Source organism: Budorcas taxicolor, chromosome 19, assembly GCF_023091745.1.
Source record: "Budorcas taxicolor isolate Tak-1 chromosome 19, Takin1.1, whole genome shotgun sequence".
NCBI lineage: Eukaryota > Metazoa > Chordata > Mammalia > Artiodactyla > Bovidae > Budorcas > Budorcas taxicolor.
The window spans coordinates 27,650,766-27,669,940 of NC_068928.1; the positions used below are offsets into that span (position 1 = coordinate 27,650,766).

The 19,175-nt window shown below is 49.2% G+C and overlaps 2 protein-coding genes and 4 non-coding genes across 6 annotated transcripts; 1 reads left to right on the plus strand and 5 right to left on the minus strand.

Moving 5' to 3' along the window:
- Positions 1-190: 190 nt before the first annotated feature.
- BORCS6 (BLOC-1 related complex subunit 6) lies at positions 191-2,024 on the minus strand. Its single transcript, XM_052658227.1, has one exon. The coding sequence runs from the start codon at positions 1,954-1,956 to the stop codon at positions 895-897; it is 1,062 nt and encodes a 353-aa protein (XP_052514187.1). The 5' UTR covers positions 1,957-2,024; the 3' UTR covers positions 191-894.
- A 3,202-nt stretch (positions 2,025-5,226) lies between these two features.
- AURKB (aurora kinase B) lies at positions 5,227-9,321 on the minus strand. The gene is made up of 9 exons (XM_052658282.1): positions 9,315-9,321; positions 8,997-9,068; positions 7,663-7,765; positions 7,498-7,552; positions 7,095-7,286; positions 6,662-6,800; positions 6,405-6,553; positions 5,559-5,733; positions 5,227-5,400 (listed from the first exon to the last, which is right to left on the minus strand). Exons 2-9 carry the CDS (start codon positions 9,042-9,044, stop codon positions 5,227-5,229), a joined length of 1,035 nt encoding a protein of 344 aa, XP_052514242.1. The 5' UTR covers positions 9,045-9,068; positions 9,315-9,321.
- A 4,430-nt stretch (positions 9,322-13,751) lies between these two features.
- TRNAW-CCA (transfer RNA tryptophan (anticodon CCA)) lies at positions 13,752-13,823 on the minus strand. Its single transcript has one exon. It is a non-coding gene; the product is annotated as a tRNA-Trp (tRNA).
- A 612-nt stretch (positions 13,824-14,435) lies between these two features.
- TRNAG-UCC (transfer RNA glycine (anticodon UCC)) lies at positions 14,436-14,507 on the plus strand. The gene has a single exon. It is a non-coding gene; the product is annotated as a tRNA-Gly (tRNA).
- Positions 14,508-14,916: 409 nt separating this feature from the next.
- TRNAD-GUC (transfer RNA aspartic acid (anticodon GUC)) lies at positions 14,917-14,988 on the minus strand. The gene has a single exon. It is a non-coding gene; the product is annotated as a tRNA-Asp (tRNA).
- Positions 14,989-15,726: 738 nt separating this feature from the next.
- TRNAP-CGG (transfer RNA proline (anticodon CGG)) lies at positions 15,727-15,798 on the minus strand. Its single transcript has one exon. It is a non-coding gene; the product is annotated as a tRNA-Pro (tRNA).
- Positions 15,799-19,175: the final 3,377 nt, after the last annotated feature.

A 19,175-nucleotide genomic window follows, 5' to 3' on the forward strand; every position in this document is an offset into this window, starting at 1 on the left:
CCTTTCCTCAGATCTGCTGTTTAGGAGCAGGAACCATATCCTTCCACATGTGGCCTGAGACCCCCACCCCACTCCCAGCACCAGCCCCAAGAAAACTCTACGAAAAGACTGACCCTCATTCCCATTACTTTGGTTCATCAATCCCTGTAACCCCACACAGACACAGCCTCAGCCTTAGCAGCAGCAGCACTTTAATTCCACAAAAACTCAGAAAGCCAAAACTGATTAGAACATTCCACAACAGGTGGGCTTCAAAACCAGCAACAATTCTATCTGAACCCTGAGAGCAGAGAGACCCGTCCGAACGCACCTCCTCTACCATGCAATACATTCCTTCTAACTCCGCCCAGGTTATGACTGGGGAAATGGGACGGTAGAGGGCCAGAGGGCAGAAGCAGGAGGTTATCCATATGCAACTATGCGTCCTTGTCTGCGTGGTGTGTGGTCTTTGACTACACAAGCTCCCACAGGCCCTGGCACCTGAGATGTGACTACTGGAGGTCAGAGTGGCCACAGTGGGGGCTGGGGCCTCCTCTGTTCTCCTTTCTTGATAACATATGACAGTCACATCTCCCAAGCCCAGAACTAAAGCCCCTGGTTTCCAGAGATGGTGCGCTAACTGGGGAAGAGAGTTGGGAGAACAAGGTAGCTGCAGATCGCCAACTGAACAGAAGCAGAGCATCATACCCTCCCACCAGGAGAGCCTTTAGAACTTCCCCATATACACCTGCATAAGGCCCAGCGAATGGTCGCCGGCCTGCTAAACGTATCTGGAAGAACCTCCCATATATAGGCCTCCCTCCTCTCAGCAGGCAGGTCCCACCAGGGCTCCTTTAAGAGTCCTTAAGGATCCTGCTGGTCCCTGGCGTTGCCAGGCCTCTCCTGCCTTCCCAGTCACTTGCACAGGGCCTCCAACACCTCCAAGGTGCGTCGGATATCCCGGACTTGGCGCGCCAGTCCCTGAACCGGTTGCAGAGCCCGCTCCAGTTCTTCACAGCGCGCCAGCAGGGTGTACATGCCCTTGATGCTCATGTCCACAGCTTCGCCTAGAGAGTCCACTGCATCGCGGTAGGTTTGGATGCAGCCCACGCTCAGAGCTGTCAGCTCCTGCACCGCACCTCCCAGCCCGCGAAGCAGACGGTCCACCCTGCCACCCAGCTCCCGACTCAGCCGCTCCAGGTCCCGCAGCACGTCGGGGTCGATGGGAGGGATGGCCGGAGTGGGTGTGGGCGCTAAACAGGGCCGCATAGGGACAGGGGGCGGAGGTTGAGGGGCGCCGCTCAGACGGATCTTGAGTTGCAGGTTGTTCGCGACAAAGTGGGTGAGGTCGCCATGGCGGCTCACCGTGCCTTCGAGCTCCAGGGGGCTTGAGATAGTGGCGCGCCGCCCGCCGCCTGCGCCAGATTCTGCACCCCCTGAAGACGCGGGGCCACCGCACGCCCCGCTCAACCCGTCCAAGCTGCGGCTGTCCTGAAGGCGGCTGGAAAACGAACGGCCACCCCTGCCGGCTGCCGCCACCTCGTCGTCGTCTTCCTTCTGCTCAACATCCATCCCGCCGCCTACAGGGCTCCCTCGACGGCAGACCCTCTCGGATTCAGGCTTGTCCTCCGGCGGCTCAGGGTCCTTGCGCCGGGAGGACCCGTGCGGGTCGAATTCGGGATCCGGCGCCCCCAGGCGGCTCCCTTTCCCAGAAAGCGTCCCTCCACGGCCCGGCTTGTCCTCCGGAGCTTCCCATTCCGGGGGGTGGACAAAGCTGCAGCTCGAAGTCTTCGGGGACGCCTTGGGGTGGCAGCTCGCGCCCCCAACGTTCTCTGCCTCTTCCTCCTCGGATAGTCGGAGGCCTGAGGGCCGCTCAGAGGGCGTTTGGCCCGGGCCGTCGCCGAAGATCGCAGCTTGCTGTTCCCCCAGAGCTAGCAGGTCCGTCTCGGGCCCAGGCCGCCCCCGGGGCGACTCCATACTGCAGCTGGGGGCAGGAACCGAGGAATTGGTTCGCCCCGGCTCGGGAGGCCTTGGCGGCGCCTTTAAGGGGCGTTTTAGAGGCGCGCCGATTGGCCTCGGGCTGACAATGGTCAGGACGTGAGGAGCACTCTGATTGGTCCCAACAACCAGGAAGTCCCAGAAGACCAGCTGTCATTGAGCGACCGAACACACGTGAGAGCCAGCAGGGCGGAGAGAAGGAGGTAACAGCTGCGCTCGTTGCCCCGCCCTCTCGAAAAGTTGAAACGGCAGATCTTGAAGATCCTGAAACGTCTGAGTCCTCCAGGGGCGGGGCTAGGCTCTTTCCGCCCACGTTTGTTGCTTAGTAACCGTTTCTGGAGAACGAACCAGAATTGGGGAACCAGAATTGGGTTTCCTAAAAGAGATTCTTGGGATGAAAGTAGCATATCCTGCTTGGACCGTCGGGATTGAATCGCACCTCAGTTGATCAGGATGGAACCAGAATTCTCATTTGCTCCTCTGTTCTCTTGTCTCCTGCCCCCTCCACCAGGTTTTGAGTGTCTCCTCTTGGAGGATGGTGTGTGATTTTGCCACTAGGTAATAGCCCTTAAGGTCAGAGCCCTGGTACCATTCTTATCTCTTCTCTTCCTTCTCTTCTCACTGGTCCTGCCATAGAGGCACTGGTCTTCTCACTGTTCCTGTGACAAGACAGACATGCTGCCGCCTCAAGGATTTACATTTGCTCTTGCAAATGTAAGAGCAAATGGGTGGCAGCTCGCACCCCAAACGTTCTCTGCCTCTTCCTCCTCGGACAGTCGGAGGCCTGAGGGCCGCTCAGAGGGCGTTTGGCCCGGGACGTCGTCCCCTCGGCCCACCCCTTTTTTTGAGGCCAAGTCCACAAAGTATATTAAAGGTCCGTATAGTCAAAGCTATGGTTTTTCCAGTAGTAATGCACAGATGTGAGTTAGACCATAAAGAAGGCTGAGTGCCAAAGAACTGATGGTTTTGAATTGTGGTGCTGGGGAAGGCTCTTTGGGTCCCTTGGGCTGCAAGATCAAACCAAACAATTCTAAAGGAAATCAGACCTGAATATTCATTGGAAGGACTGATGCTGAAGCTGAAGCTCCAATACTTTGGCCACCTGATGTAAGACTCTGATGCTGGGGAAGACTGAAGCAAAAAGAGGGTAGCAGAGGATGAGATAGATAGCATCAGGGATTCAATGGACATGAATCTGAGCAAACTCTGGGAGATAGTGGAGGATAGAGGAGCCTGGTGTGCTGCAGGCAAACTCTTCACTGGGGTTGCAAAGAGTCAGACATGACTTAGTGACTGAACAACTACAAAGAAAAATGTTCACCTTTTTCCTCCTTCAAGTCGTTTTTCAAACATTATCTTTTTAGTGAGGCCTCCCCTTAGAATCTGTTTACAATTGCAACCACTTTTTGCAAGCTTCCTGAGTTGAGGATTTTTTTTTCTCGTTTACTCACCCCTCAGCCTCTAGAACAGTACCTGGGCTGCAGAGAGCACTCAGTAACTATTGTCAGATGAATAAATCTTAACCAAAATTATAACTACACCAGAAGGATGTAGGGACAGAAAACGCCCTTGTTTCTGGTGGCAGTGGAGTGAAAGAATGAAATCCTTACATCTTGTATCAGGAAAATGATAAAGCCTAAAACTGAAAATGTAAAGAGGTAGTGACAGAAGCATGTGATTTGGAGATACAAAGTAAATACCAAAAACAAAGCAAAACTGTAAAAGGATTTGTCTCTGGGGAGAGAGAAATGGGAAGACTGTTGGTTTTTCGTTTTCTTAAGCCCTATACTGTCCTTCAATTATTTTAATCTGTGCACCTATGTAGTGGGTTGCATGGTAGCCCCCTAAAAGATATGTCAGTGTCTTAACCTCTGGAAGCAATGAATGCAGTGTTTTTTGGAAAAAGGGTCTTTGCAGATATAATCACAGATTGTGAATAACATTATCCTGGATTATTTAGGTGAGCCATAAATCAAATTGCTAGTGTTCTTTTAAGACAGAGGAGAGAAAGGCAAAGACAGGAAGGCTGTGTGAAGACAGAAGCAGAGCTTGGAGGGATGTAGCCACAAGCCATGAAGTGCCTGGAGTCACATGAAGAAGGAAAAGGCAAGGAAGGATTTTTCCCTAGAGGCATATATGGGAAAGTGGTGCTACTGACACCTTGATCATGGACTTCTGGCCTCCAGAACTGTCAGAGAATCCATTTCTGCTGTTTAAACCACCCAGGTTTGTGGTAATTTGTTACAGTAGCCCTAGGAATTGAATATAGCCCGAGTATCTGAGATGAAATAAAAATAAGAAACTTTATTGATGTTCTACACCACATGGCTTAAAAGTACAAAAAATAAACATGCAGAAAAAGCACTAGGTGAAACTCAACACCTATTCATACTTCAAAAAACACCAAACCCTTAATGAACTAGGAAGAGCCCAGGCCTTCCTTAACCTAATAAAAGACATGTATCAAAAACCTACAGCAAGAGATTTCCCTGACAGTCCAGTGGTTAGGACTCCAAGCTTCCACTGCAAGGGGAATGGGTTTGTCCCTGGTCAGGGAAACTCAAGATCGTGCATGCTGCTCTGGGTGGCCAAAGCAAAAGAACAAAACCTATAGGAGGCACCATATTGCAAGCATCATACATAGCAGTGAAAGCTTAGGTCAGGAACAAGACACCATCAGCTTCTATTTACTCCTGTGCTAAATCCTCACCAGAGCAGAAAAATAAACCAAAAAGACAACTTTAATTGCTCCTAGGTCAGCAAGACTGACCCAGGAAAGGGAAAGATTAGAGGTCAACTAAGAGGGAGTAATAGGAGAAGGTGGGTAGAGACGGTTGGTGATGGCTGATGTGCAGGCATAACAGAGTAGAGCCAGGTCCCCAGCATCCCCAGGCCCGGGAGCCAGAGCAGGGGAAAGAAAAGATGTGGAAGTAGGATGGCTGGGAGCTGACCAGATGGGGTTAGAGCTGAGAGGTTGCTCTCAGTGCTGAGGGGTGTTCCCAGGGGTGATGATGCAGTGCCCACCCCACTGCCCAGCATGGGCAACTCCCTTGCCTCCTCCCCACAGGTGATGACTTCCTTCACAGCAGTCTCCACCTATAAACATCTACACTCATCAGTACAAAAAGCTTCAGCCTTTATTAAATAAAGAGGAGGTAGAAGACAGATGCAGAAACAGACTCGGGACCCCCCTCCTCCTGACTACACATATACAGACACAGACACAACTGAGAAAAGGACAGGGACATTTCAGGGGACAGACTGAGGGGCAGAGGGAGGCAGCACCCTGCGAGAGTGGGCTCGGACCCAAGGGTGGGCAGAGACCTGGGCCAGCGGCAGGCGTTCTGAGGGGTTATGCTTGAGCAGCTTGGAGATGAGGTCCTGGGCTCCCATGGGCACAGAAGGAGGGAACTGTAGGTCCACCTGCAAGAAGGAGAGACAGGCTTCATCCTAGCTGCTTTTGCCTCCACTTCCCACTCTATTAGCAGGGTTTAACATCAACAGCAACAGTGTGCCCACTCCCTGCCCCAGCCCCTGAGCTGGCACAAACTCCAGCCAGACCCCGGGGGCCAGCCTCCCACCTTGACAATGCGCCGGTACGTCTCATTGTGGGAAGCACTCTCAAAGGGTGGGTTTCCCACCAGCAGCTCGTAGCAGAGCACGCCGATGCACCACAGGTCCACCTTCTCATTGTGCGTGCGCCCCTCAATCATCTCTGGGGGCAGGTAGTCCAGAGTGCCGCACATTGTCTTCCTCCTGGGGCGGGGCGGGGGAAGAGGGGGAGTGGGCAGGGATCTCAGATCCAGACTTTCCCTCCTTTCCCTGCAGCCTGACAGGGAGCCCAGACCGACCCCAGGATGTGCCAGGGGTCTTCCAACCAGGGTCTGATGGGGTCTTTAGGGTAGGAGTGGGGCTAACACACTGACTCTGCATTTCCACACTGAGGGCCGTACCTTAAAATAAATCAGATATGAGGGCAACGTTCACCTTAGAATCATAGGAAGAATTTCAGATGTTCATCAATCACATGTTGCTTAATCATGTTACATTTCTACTGTGCAATACTATGAAGCCACTAAAAATGATGTGGGAGTATTCTCAATGATATGGCAAGAAGGTCCCAATGTTTCAAGTGAGAAATCTGGGTAACAAAACTGAGACTCCTATTTTTGTTTTTGGCCACGCTGCATGGTTTGCAGGATCTTAGTTCCCTCGACCAGGGATCGACCTGGGCCACCTGCAGTGAAAGCTGGAGTCCTAACCACTGCACCAGCAGGGAACTCCCAGAGTCTCCTATTTTTGTAAAGATATTGCTGTGTCTATATATTTACATGAGAACAACCCAAAATGTCTCTGGGTAACAAGATCTGAAATGGTTTTATTTTGAATGGCTTCATACCCAGGGCTGGCCTTCTGGCCCACCATACCTCAGGGAGGGGGCATGCACCGACCAGCCGAAGTCAGCAATCTTCAGCTCTCCCCGGAGCCCCAAGAGCAGATTCTCTGGCTTGATGTCTCTGTGAATCACCTTCTTTGCATGGCAGTACGTCAGAGCATCTGCCAGCTCCTCCATGATCTGGGGGGCCAATGGCAGACAGTCAGACAAGGACTGACCTCAGGCTGCAAATGGCATCCCCCAACCTCCAGGCCCCTGCCAGTGCCCCAGGTGCCCACCCGCCCCGACCGTGGCTGTTCGCTGCTCATCAAAAGTTCGGCTCTTCTGCAGCTCCTTGTAGAGCTCCCCCCGGGGGGCATACTCCAGAATCAAGTAGATCCTTCGCCGGTCATAGAAATAGTTGTAGAGACGCAAGATGTTGGGATGTCTGGGAGAGGAGACAGAGGAGGCATCAGGCTGCATTCTGGCCTAAGGAAATGGGAAAGATGACAGGTCGCATTGGGGCAAACTGGGTCAGCTCTGGGCCAGGTAGGGGAAGCCAGGTGGCAGTCCTAAGTGGGGACCGGAGGTGATTTTCTGGATTCAAGGCTCTGGCTGGGATTGAGAGCTCATTGGGGCTGCATGGCCACAGCTACAGAGAAGACAGTCTAGATGTGGTGGGGTTGGAGGAGGAGTGGGGTTGGGGCGGCAGGGGCCCTGGCTCAGGGGATATTGAACGTACTGGAGATGGGCTTGGATTTCGATCTCTCTACGCAGCTGGTGCTCCACACCCTCCTTCTCGATCTGAGACTTGAAGAGGACTTTGAGCGCCACGATGAAATGGCTTTTCTTCTCCCGAGCCAAGTACACATTTCCAAACTTGCCTTTGCCCAGAGGACGCCCAATCTCAAAGTCCTCGATTGTGAAGGAACGCCTGTTCGGGAAGCAGGGGTGGAGCAGCTGAGCGGTGGTTAGTTGGTCCTCTGAGGTGTTTGCCTTCTTTCTGCACCTCTGCCCCTCCTGCCTGCAGTCCTGCTTCTCTTCCAGGGGAGCTGAGGATGGATCAGGCTTTCTCGCCTGCATCCCTCCTCCTCCTGCCTTTATTCTACCCCGTCTCTTGCTACCTCAAAGCTTGGGGAGCTTACTTTGGGATGTTGAGGGTCCCACTGCTGTTCTCCACCACCTTCTGGCCAGGGGCAGCTAAGGAAAGAACAGGGAAGTTGAGGCCATCCTTTGACATTTTCATCCCCACCCATCCTCTGCAGACCCAAGTTCCCTCAGGTCAGTCCCCTCCCTTTGTGCTAGTTTACCTGTGGGCTGGGCATTGGAGCGACTCATGAGGACAAGCGCCGATGGGGTGACAGCCTCCTTCCGGAGAACTCTCTGGGGCAGGGTGTTCAGGCCAGGCTGAGCCTGAGAAGGACCAGAGGGGAGCTCTGAGGGTGCCTTTATCCCAGTGACCGGGTTGGAATGCGCTACAAGCAGCATTTCAGGGCTTGCTATAAAGCCACCCACCTATCCCACCCCATCCCCAGTTCAAAGAGGAACAATGAGGCCACAATTTTGCTACTCAGTCTTGTCCATAACACCACTCATTTACCTAGCCCCCTACCCCAAAGGGCAGTAGAGGCCAGGGTAATGAACACCCACAATTCAAGGAGCTTCAGAATAGAGGTATTCTCACAGTTCCCTAAGCTTGGTCTGTTAAGGCTCAGATAAGATCCTTGGGGCCTTGAGTGTTCAGCAAATCTCAGTATTTACCGCTTTGCAACAACAGGCTTTAGGGAAACTGAAGGCTATTCTAATTGTCCTGGAGCACTGTCACTGTCAACTTCTGAGTAACACACCACTTTCTTTTGGGAGTGACTGGTGTAGACATGACAGTGTCATCTCATTCAGCCTCCCCATTCAGAGCTTCACCGGGGAGGGAGCTGGTGGACAAGGGGATAGAGGGACCCTCCAGGATACTCAAGCCCCACTAACAAAGAACAAAGCTCATGTAGGGCCCCTTCTTTCTTCTTTAACCAAGAGAGAAAGAGCCTCAGTGCTCCTACAGACTTGTTCACAAACAGCGAATTTAGGATTTACAAATAAGCAAGTTGAACAAAATGGAGTCCAGAAATAGATCCACATATATATGGGAATTTAATATATACAATAATGCTAGCATTTCAAATCAGAGGGTAGATTCTTCAATGAAAGGTGTTAGGACAACTGGAAAATAAAGCTTTTTAGATGCATATGTCACACCAGTCATTAAAATCCAAATTCTTAAGTAAGACTTCTCTTGGACCTTTTAAAGTTATAAACTCATCTAAATAGCTTATATCTATTTCCTGCCTAGCCTATTTTTTCAGGACAACAGTTGAGATTCATGGCCTAATAGGCCAGACCCTGCCTGCTCAGTCCCAGACGCCATTTGTATGTGACAAGTAGGCTCAGCTCTGCAGAGGTCCTCACAGGCTGGTCAAATTCAAACTGGCAGCACCAGATAGGATGAGGCTACAAATGACCTGACTGGGGCCCATGCGCTGGTGCAAAGCCAGAAGAAAAGTGCTAAGAGGATCGCCCTCTGCAGGATCTCGAATCTGCAAGCAGGAAGTCGCCATGCTGATGGGGAGAGGGGAACTGAGAAAGCCCTTACCGTCTGCCGGCCATAGGGCCAGGGGTAGGCGTTCTCCTTCTGGGCCATCCGTAGAGGGAAAGGGGGAGGGAACTGGGCAGAGAAGAGAAATAGAGCCGTGAGAAGCAAAAACAAAAAAAAAGGAGAGAGAGTGAGGGGTCGGATCGATCTAGCCGGAAGTGTTTGCCGGGGATGGGTGGGGGGGGTGTTGCTGGTGAACGGGCGCAAGTCCAAAAGCTGGCTTCATCAGAGCGCATCCCCGCACTCGCCTCTCCGCCCCTACCCTGCTACCGGCCTCACTCCCTTCCAGGACCCTTTCTCCACCCTAGAGCAACCAACCTGCCGGATCACCTGGCCTCTCCCGGAGCAAGAATCCCGAAAGAAACCCGTGGTGCCTTGACCGCTGGCAACAACTGAATCTGTCCGGCCGCGCCTCCTCACCCCCGCCGAGGTCCTTTCAAATCTCCCGCCCGGGTCCCATTGGCTGAGCCTGCCGCCCATGCCCAATTCTCATTGGCTAATTATCTCATGACGTGGCTCCAGAGGCCCAATGGAAAAGGCGGAATGAGAGCCGGGGCAACCAGGGTTTTAACTAAGGAAAAGTTTTCCTCAAGCCTCGAATAGTCTTACTGGTGTTTTGTTTTTAAAATTTAAGTCATCAATATAACCTGGTATTTATTCTTGTGTATATGTATGAACTGGACTTCTCTGGTAGCTCAGCGATGAAGAATCCTCTTGCCAAAGCAGGAGACGCGAGCTCGACTCCCTGTCGGGGGGATCCCCTGGAGTAGGACACGGCAACCCACTCCAGTATTCTTTTCTGGGAAATCCCATGAACAGAGGAGCCTGGCAGGCTACAGTCCATGGGGTCGCAGAGTCGGACACGACTGAGCGAAAAGAGAGAGAGAGAGAGAAAAAAAGCAACTAGGTTTTCTTCCATGAGCCAATCCATCTCCTTCCCTAATTCACTAAGTTACGAGTTTTGGTATTTGCTGTCATAAGCATACTAACCGATACGCATCTACAGATCTAGAGAGTTAACAGTTATTTGGGTTGAATGATGCGATACTGACAATCATCTGACCCACAGAAAACACTAATTTCACATGATTCAACCCAATGTAAATTAAATAAATCCAAATGAGTTTCTACATCAGTTCACAACGCTTTTGGCTGCAAGTAACAGGAAACTCAGTTACCAATGGCACATACAACAGACATCTATTTTCTCTTCCACAACAATAAATCCCCCTGCACATTACATCAGAAGACATCTGGCCTTTCAGAAATAGTTGATGGGCCACCACAAAATTGAGATTTGTGTTATTCATAAAACACGAAGCAAAACAAAACCTATCTGCTCTGGCAGCTAGGCAACCATCAGCTGCCTGTTCAAGTTAGTGAACAGAATCTCCATTATTTACCCCAGTGCTTCCCAAATGATCAGTAGGGAAGAACCATTTTTAATTATTTGCAATCTATCACAAACTGATGCTTTTACAACTTACATTAAAAATAAATTCCTTGAAAAATAAAGTATAAAAAATATAAAAATTACAAGAAGACATATTTTTTGGTTGTAACTAGTATTTATAATGGCAATCCACTTCAGTATTCTTGCCTGCAGAATCTCCCGTAGACAGAAGAGCTCTGCAGGCTACAGTCCATGGGGTCGCAAAGAGCTGGATACGACTGATTGACTAAGCACAGTATAGCACAGTATTTATAAAAGTACTCTGACAAATGCTGTAACAGTTTTTAAAATACTTAACTCTCAAATTCTCTACTCATCCTGAACCTGAAAGTAATATTTCATGAAGTGGCACCAGTCTGTGGACCACAGTGAGTACCACCAATCTGCCTCCAGTGCAGTTCTGTTCAGTTCAGTCACTCAGTCGTGTCTGACTCTTTGCAAACCGTTGAATCGCAGCACGCCAGGCCTCCCTGTCCATCACCAACTCCCTGAGTTCACCCAAACTCATGTCCATCGAGTTGGTGATGCCATCCAGCCATCTCATCCTCTGTCGTCCCCTTCTCCTCCTGCCCACAATTCCTCCCAGCATCAGGGTCTTTTCCAATGAGTCAACTCTTCGCATGAGGTGGCCAAAGTATTGGGAGTTTCAGCTTCAGCATCAGTCCTTCCAACGAACACCCAAGACTGATCTCCTTTAGAATGGATTGGTTGGATCTCCTTGCAGTCCAAGGGATTCTCAAGAGTCTTCTCCAACACCACAGTTCAAAAGCATCAATTCTTCGGTGTTCAGCTTTCTTCACAGTCCAACTCTCACATCCATACATGACCACAGGAAAAACCATAACCTTGACTAGATGGACCTTTGTTGGCGAAGTAATGTCTCTGCTTTTCAATATGCTATCTAGGTTGGTCATAACTTTCCTTCCAAGGAGTAAGCGTCTTTTAATTTCATGGCTGCAATCACCATCTGCAGTGATTTTGGAGCCCCCCAAAATAAAGTCTGCCACTGTTTCCACTGTTTCCCCATCTATTTCCCATGGAGTGATGGGACCAGATGCCATGATCTTCGTTTTCTGAATGTTGAGCTTTAAGCCAACTTTTTCACTCTCTTCTTTCACTTTCATCAAGAGGCTTTTGAGTTCCTCTTCACTTTCTGCCATAAGGGTGGTGTCATCTGCGTATCTGAGGTTATTGATATTTCTCCCGGCAATCTTGATTCCAGCTTGTGCTTCTTCCAGCCCAGCATTTCTCATGATGTACTCTGCATATAAGTTAAATAAGCAGGGTGACAATATATAGACTTGATGTACTCCTTTTCCTAATTGGACCCAGTCTGTTGTTCCATGTCCAGTTCTAACTGTTGCTTCCTGACCTGCATACACGGTTCTTAAGAGGCAGGTCAGGTGGTCTGGTACTCCCATCTCTTTCAGAATTTTCCACAGTTTATTGTGATCCACACAGTCAAAGGCTTTGGCATAGCCAATAAAGCAGAAATAGATGTTTTTCTGGAACCCTCTTGCTTTTTTGATGATCCAGCGGATGTTGGCAATTTGATCTCTGGTTCCTCTGCCTTTTCGAAAACCAGCTTGAACATCTGGAAGTTCACAGTTCACGTATTGCTGAAGCCTGGCTTGGAGAATTTTGAGCATTACTTGACCAGCGTGTGAGATGAGTGCAATTGTGTAGTAGTCTGAGCATTCTTTGGCATTTCCTTTCTTAGGGAGTGGAATGAAAACTGACCTTTTCCAGTCCTGTGTCCACTGCTGAGTTTTCCAAATTTGCTGGCATATTGAGTGCAGCACTTTCACAGCATCATCTTTCAGGATTTGGAATAGCTCAACTGCAATTCCATCACCTCCACTAGCTTTATTCGTAGTGATGCTTCCTAAGGCCCACTTGACTTCACATTCCAGGATGTCTGGCTCTAGGTGAGTGATCACCCCATCATGATTATCTTGGTCATGAAAATCTTTTTTGTACAATTCTTCTGTGTATTCTTGTCACCTCTTCTTGATATCTTCTGCTTCTCTAAGGTCCATATCATTTCTGTCCTTTATCGAGCCCATCTTTGCATGAAATGTTCCCTTGGTGTCTCTAATTTTCTTGAAGAGATCTCTAGTCTTTTCCATTCTGTTGTTTTCCTCTATTTGTTTGCATTGATCACTGAGGAAGGCTTTCTTATCTCTCCTTGCTATTCTTTGGAACTCTGCATTCAGACACTTGTAGCTTTCCTTTTTTCCTTTTCTTTTTGCTTCTCTTCTTTTCATGGCTCTTTGTAAGGCTCCTCAGACAGCCATTTTGCTTTTTTGCATTTCTTTTTCTTGGGGATGGTCTTGATTCCTACAAATTAAATACAAAATATTTTATTTAATACCCCTATGTTTTACTTCATGGAGAGAACATCAGAGATGATTAAAACCATTAAAAAAATGAACCAAATATAAGAACACGATAATTAAAACACACTTGATCTTTTAAAAAGAGAGAAAATGAAAGGAAAAAGAAAAATCGCTTTTAGTTGAAAAATTAACAACCTTTTGGACAGCAGTACAGTTAGCTGTTCAGTTAAGGAACTCTTTGAACCCTGGAACTGGTGTTTCAGAAATTCATTTTGTAGACCAAATTCAGCAGAGGCAAAAAAAAAAAAAAAAAAGAATGTACATGGTAACATTGTAGATAATGAGAAAAAACAAAACCTCAGGTAACAAGATAGCCAGAATGTCTAACTTCAGAATTGTTTAATGACTTACAGCATTGTCCTTGAATTCAGATGTTCTTTAAAATGATAACTACAAAGACAATAGAATTCTATTCTGATCACAATGACAAGTGAAAATAATGGAGTACAAAATTATGAACACCACTGGCAAGTGGAACTTAAACTGCCCAAAATTAAATCACTCCTTTAAGAGGATTATGAACAATCATTATTACTTTAAATTATCAATTATTGCTACTTTTTTAATACAAAAATCATTTATTGCTCCAAAATATATTTTCTGAAGAATTGGTGAGCAATTGAAGAGTTTCTGTGTTAAGATATCTAAAATATCTATGAGATTAAAGGTATTACTATTTTAATTGGTTGATTTGAAGGAAACGGTAAGATGAAAATAAAAGTTTCAAAATTTGTATTTTAGGAGAAAACTCAGATGCTTTAGGGAAAAAATAATTACAGAAACACTCAGGTTTCCATATTTTTCCATATAATAACACGATGCTCTTCCCCACCCCCCACCCCCCCCCCCCCCCTCGAAAAAGGAATCTCACTTGAAAAGCTTATCCCACCGAAAATAACACTGTGACCCCGACGTGATTTGAACACGCAACCTTCTGATCTGGAGTCAGACGCGCTACCGTTGCGCCACGAGGCCTTCCCGATGCCGCGGTTTGACGGTTTTCCTGAACAGATGCATCGTCATTATTAATCGGCAAGGTTTTATTCTTAGGCCCCACCCCGGTCTTTGTCGTCGTGGTTCTTCGAGCGGCCAGTGGGCTGGACGCGCGCTCACTGCGGGATTAACCATCCTAACGAATCGTGGCTAGGGGCACTTGCTTTAAGGCTCAGTTCTTCAACTTCGGTGCACGTTGTCTTCGGTTACTCAACAGAGAAACGATTTCATGTATTTGATATTTATTTCTGGAGTTTCCGGGGCTAATAAAGTGTCGGTGCACAACTGGCGCCCTAGACAAATCTTAGATTTGATCTCGGCTCTTCCTTTACTTGGCCTCTCTTGACTTTGGTTTCTATCTGGGTATAATCACACAGTCTCTAGCGTGGTGACTGCAGCGCATTGGCGGTGCCCAGAGCCAAGCGCCGCTCACACGTGGGTGCTTCGTACACCACACCCGTTATTTCTATGTTCTCGTCGCTTTCGTCCTTCCCTCGGCCCAGGTCCTAATTCAGTTCCAGTTTTGGATCACTGAAACCAGGACCCTGTAGATCTAACTATTAAGGAATTGTGGGAACTTTGCTCCAACGTGCAGCGTTGGTGGTATAGTGGTGAGCATAGCTGCCTTCCAAGCAGTTGACCCGGGTTCGATTCCCGGCCAACGCAAAGTTGTTTCCTTTTTTTCCGATGCAAAGTTGTTTCCTTTTTTTAAAAGATCACTCATGAATTACACTGGTGCAGTTATCTTCTGCCTCCCTTCTTATGTTTGTTAAACTATCGTCAACTAAACGTGTCTAACAAGCTTACTGAACGGTGAGGATAATGGCTCATAAACGTATTGAATGGAGAGAACAATTAATTTAGCTGCACATTTAAAATGCAAGTTACTTGAAATAAAACATAAACTTGAAATTTAGAATGTGAATTTGTGAGTCAGGACAAACCATTCCTCTTCTGCTTTTCTTTTTCTTCCAGTCTTCTTTTTATCTCCATCCCATGACTCGGGACAGGTACTTCAGAAATAAACAGATTTTAACGGCTGTAAAAAATAACGGACAAAACAGGTTAAATACTCCTCCCCGTCGGGGAATCGAACCCCGGTCTCCCGCGTGACAGGCGGGGATACTCACCACTATACTAACGAGGAGTGAGCTAAACTAAACCTACTCCAAATCCTTGATCTGTATTTACCGAGCTCAGCGTGCCAAGGGCGAAGTTCCTGGGTGGGGACGCTGTCCTTCCGTCCGCTAAGGTATGCTGACCAAATTCTATGCACGTTCTAGACGATAACTGAATGAGAGTCCCCAGAAGGGCGAAAACATGAAGGTGTTACCGAGACACAGACCTCCAAGGCTGCAGAAACCTGAATTCTGACAGTCCTTGGTCTCTCCCAGACATAACTGAATAGGTCCCAACCCGTTTCACTAACCTGTCATCCACTACTACAAGTTGACGGGCATGGCAACCCACTCCAGTATTCTTGCCTGGAGAATCCCATGGACAGAGGAGCCTGGTGGGCTACAGTCCATGAGGTCGCAAAGAGTCGGACACGACTGAACGACTTCACTTCACTTCATTAAACCTCAACCAGGCTCTCGCGGTCGAGGAGTGGCACCAAGCAGGATGGGGCGGGGGGGCGGGGCGGGGGGGAGGCGGAAGAAAGCGAGTGCTTGCCCAAGTGCGGAGGTGCCTTTCCTTTCCCGGGATACTGAGGACTGTGCACCGTGAGCCCCTTCCTGACACCCGAGTGTCTACTCAGAACAAAAGAGCTGCCTGCACACTTTGAAGCGCTCAGTTTACTCGGATCCCTTTCCAACCCAGCCTCAGTGGCCTTCCAAGTGAGAATCACATTGGGGCGTTCTGACTTCTGCAAAACCTAAACACCGGGCTCGTCCGGGATTTGAACCCGGGACCTCTCGCACCCGAAGCGAGAATCATACCCCTAGACCAACGAGCCGACGCATAGAGCCGACCGCGGACGACTTTAGAGGTCGTCCCAGGCTTTCTGCGGTCCTGGAGCTGTGATTCACGGTGGCCTGATCTTGGTGCGCACCCGGGGACCACCAGCCAAGACGCAGAACACATTGGAGCAGGGGTCTGGCATTCTCTCTTTGCTCTTGACCGCGGGCTTCGACTCCTCCCAGGAAATAACGTCGGGGAAGTGGGAGGGAGTGGTCTCGGCCTCGCCCACGAGCAGGACTACCTCGAGCACCGGTGTAACCTGCTTCCTAGGATCACTGTCCAGGTGCCACTCCGTAATCCGGGGTCTCGACTCTTCCTGCTTCTCCCGGCCGTCCTTGGACTCATCCCTCTGCGCAGAGTTTTGAAGACTAGCGGTAGAATTGCCTGTTTGGGGACAGCTAATGAGTCCTGATATCTCTCTGGGAACACCAGTCCCTCTTTCGGTCCCTGCGTCTGGAGCGACCGACACTGCAAGAGCCCACAATCTCCCCAGACCGCAGAGTAGTGTCCAGGCGAGGGAATAATTCCTGGGGCCAAGAAGACCCACGAAGGGGGCGTCATTGAGATGAACGGCTGGCGAGGTCGGGTTGGGGGGATCTGCTTTCCAAATTGCGAGCTTCTAAGGTTTTAATACATTTCGCCTGCTCTCACTTGGGGGCCGCCAAGAGTCCATCCAGGCAGGACCTGGTGGGGTCAGTTGCTCGCCAGCTTAGTTCCTGCTCCTGAGTGTCTTCCCAGAAGGGTTCTGATCTGCCCCTGAACTCGACCCCTTCGTAGCATCTCTGGACTGAACCATCTTGCTTTACAGCCCCTTCTTAAAGCCCTACTCACAGATACTTCGGTGGAAGGCGGGGAGGTCAGGGGCGCGGGGTGGGTGAGTGGGGACTTCAGTGAAGGGTTCAGCTCTTTGCTTTTCCTTTCTCAGGCGTCCCTGGCCGGACAGTGGGGTAGGGCAGCAGAGAACACCCCATCCTTTCCTGTCAGCCTCCCAGGCCTTCCAGATGGATAAGGAGTGCTGCAAGGCATCACCCTCCCTCTAGCCTTTTCCATTTCCTGTCTCCCCTGTCCTGGGCACCTGCCTTCCCCAAGTCTCTAGTCATCTCTTTCTTATCTACTGTCAGGCACTTAATCGGCACAGAGGCCAAAACCTAAAGCCCTTATAGAACACGATGAAGGCCTCCTTTTCTAGAAAAATCCATACAGTATCTATGGACCTCACTTTTAGAATCCAAGAACTAAGGTGTAAACAACTGATGTAATTTCAACTTTGGTGCAAATATTTTACATTTTAATAGGAGTCAAAACTCTACAGCGAAACACTGAGTTCTAAGGTATAACTTTGGGCCCTCACCTCATGGGTGGTTTGAAAGAGAAAGGGTGGGAAAGAGTGGAAAGATATTCTTGGTGAATTTGAGAAGACAACATCCTGACCTTCTCCCTTTGCCTCGGACTCCACTTCCGGTCAGTTACTGAGTCCTAGTGTGTTTTTTATACAAAACATGTCTTGAATTCATCCCCTCCTCTCCATCTCTCCTATAGCTGCATTGGTGCAAGTCTTTGACACTTCTATAACTGAACCCTCTCCTCCTGGAAGTCCCCGGCCCCCCAGATACTATCTGATCCCTTGTGTTATTCTTCTGTGTAGCATTTACCTAGCATATCACATCATTTAATTTTAAAAACATTATTGTTGTGTTTATTTTTCTCTGCTGTATTCCCAGGATATTGAACAAAGGTGTTACAGAACAAAAGTGTTTAATAGAACACAGGCAAATTTCCACATGGTCTTTTTAAGAGTCTAAGACTCACCTCCTCCAGAAAGCCTCCCCTGATCAAAAGCCTCCCCTGATCAATCTCCACAATCAGGCCTGATGAGGTGCCACTTCTTTTCTCCACCTTATCCCAGTGCCCAGTCACTGCCCTTGGGGCGCTGTGCTGTGAATTTGTCCTCCGTCCTATGAGAAAAGAGGTCTGCCTTATTCATCTGGTTATGCACAGTGTGCAGTTCAGTGCTTGGCACAAATCTAGTGGTGCTGCTCCACTTACTTGACCTGTCATCTCGATATAGCAAGTCCTTCAAGCCAAATTTGTGCTCAGACATCTGGCAGTGATTCCCAGGCCAAGGATGGTGTCTAGACCTTTCTGCCTAACTTCCAAGAAGGTTCGGACCCTGTCAGCTGTGCCCGGATCCTACTTCCTGCCTCCTTCTCTGCAGCATTTACTGCTACTCTTATAAGCTTGGCTTCAGTGCTCCGGAAATGTGGGCTGCTCTTCCACCCCAGGCTCCCAGGAGACCCCACCAGATATGTTCTCTTCTACTTCCATTCTGTCCACAGGATCCCAGCCCTTTCATGTCGTTTTGCAGGAACCAGAGGGCACCATACTAGCCGTTGCTGCTGCTGTTAAGTCGCTTCAGTTGTGTCTGACTCTGTGAGACCCCATAGACGGCAGCCCACCAGGCTCCGCCATCCCTGGGATTCTCCAAGCAAGAACACTGCAGTGGGCTGCCATTTCCTTCTCCAATGAATGAAAGTGAAAAGTGAAAGTGAAGTCGTTCAGTCGTGTCCGACTCTTAGCGACCCCATGGACTGCAGCCTACCAGGCTCCTCGTCCATGGGATTTTCCAGGCAAGAGTACTGGAGTGGGTTGCCACTGCCTTCTCCATATCACACATATAATTCTGAGGCCTCAAAGCAAAAAGAACTTTAATGAAGAACCATGCAAAACAAACCGACTCAAGTTCTAGGGATGTCCCAGGGTAGGGAAAGATGTCACGGCTGTGGGAAGGCTGCCAGGGCTGGTTCCACCAGCACCAGCGCAGTGTGGCGTCCTCTGGGCAAAGGAAGGTGCAGGCCTCCACTGGATTCCCTCCCTGGTCACTGCGGAAGGTTTTGGAGCAGTCTAACGGTGTTGGAGAAGATTCTTGAGTCCCTTGGACTGCAAGGAGATCCAACCAATCCATTCTAAAGGAGATCAGTCCTGGGTGTTCATTGGAAGGACTGATGCTAAAGTTGACGCTCCAATACTTCGGCCACCTCATGCGAAGAGTTGACTCATTGGAAAAGATTCTGATTCTGGGAGGGATTGTGGGCAGAAGGAGAAGGGGATGACACAGGATGAGATGGCTGGATGGCATCACCAAGTCGATGGACATGAGTTTGGGTGAACTCAGGGAGTTGGTGATGGACAGGGAGGCCTGGCGTGCTGCGATTCATGGGGTCACAAAGAGTCGGACACGACTGAGCGACTGAACTGAACTGAACCGAGTGGGGAGCTTCTCTCAAACGGTGATAACGGCGCTCTGAGCGCTCTTCAGATCTAAAAGCAGTGATTAATTCGTTAGGACAAGAAAATAAACTCATTACCGCTGTT

Coding starts and splice junctions, on each gene's coding strand:
- BORCS6 (XM_052658227.1), bottom strand. CDS start 1,956: ATGGAGTCGCCCCGGGGGCGGCCTGGGCCCGAGACGGACCTGCTAGCT.
- AURKB (XM_052658282.1), bottom strand. CDS start 9,044: ATGGCCCAGAAGGAGAACGCCTACCCCTGGCCCTATGGCCGGCAGACG. Junction 6,554..6,661: donor ATGAGCAGCGAACAGCCACG/GTCGGGGCGGGT, acceptor TTGGCCCCCCAG/ATCATGGAGGAGCTGGCAGA. Junction 5,734..6,404: donor GTGCATGCCCCCTCCCTGAG/GTATGGTGGGCC, acceptor GCCCCGCCCCAG/GAGGAAGACAATGTGCGGCA.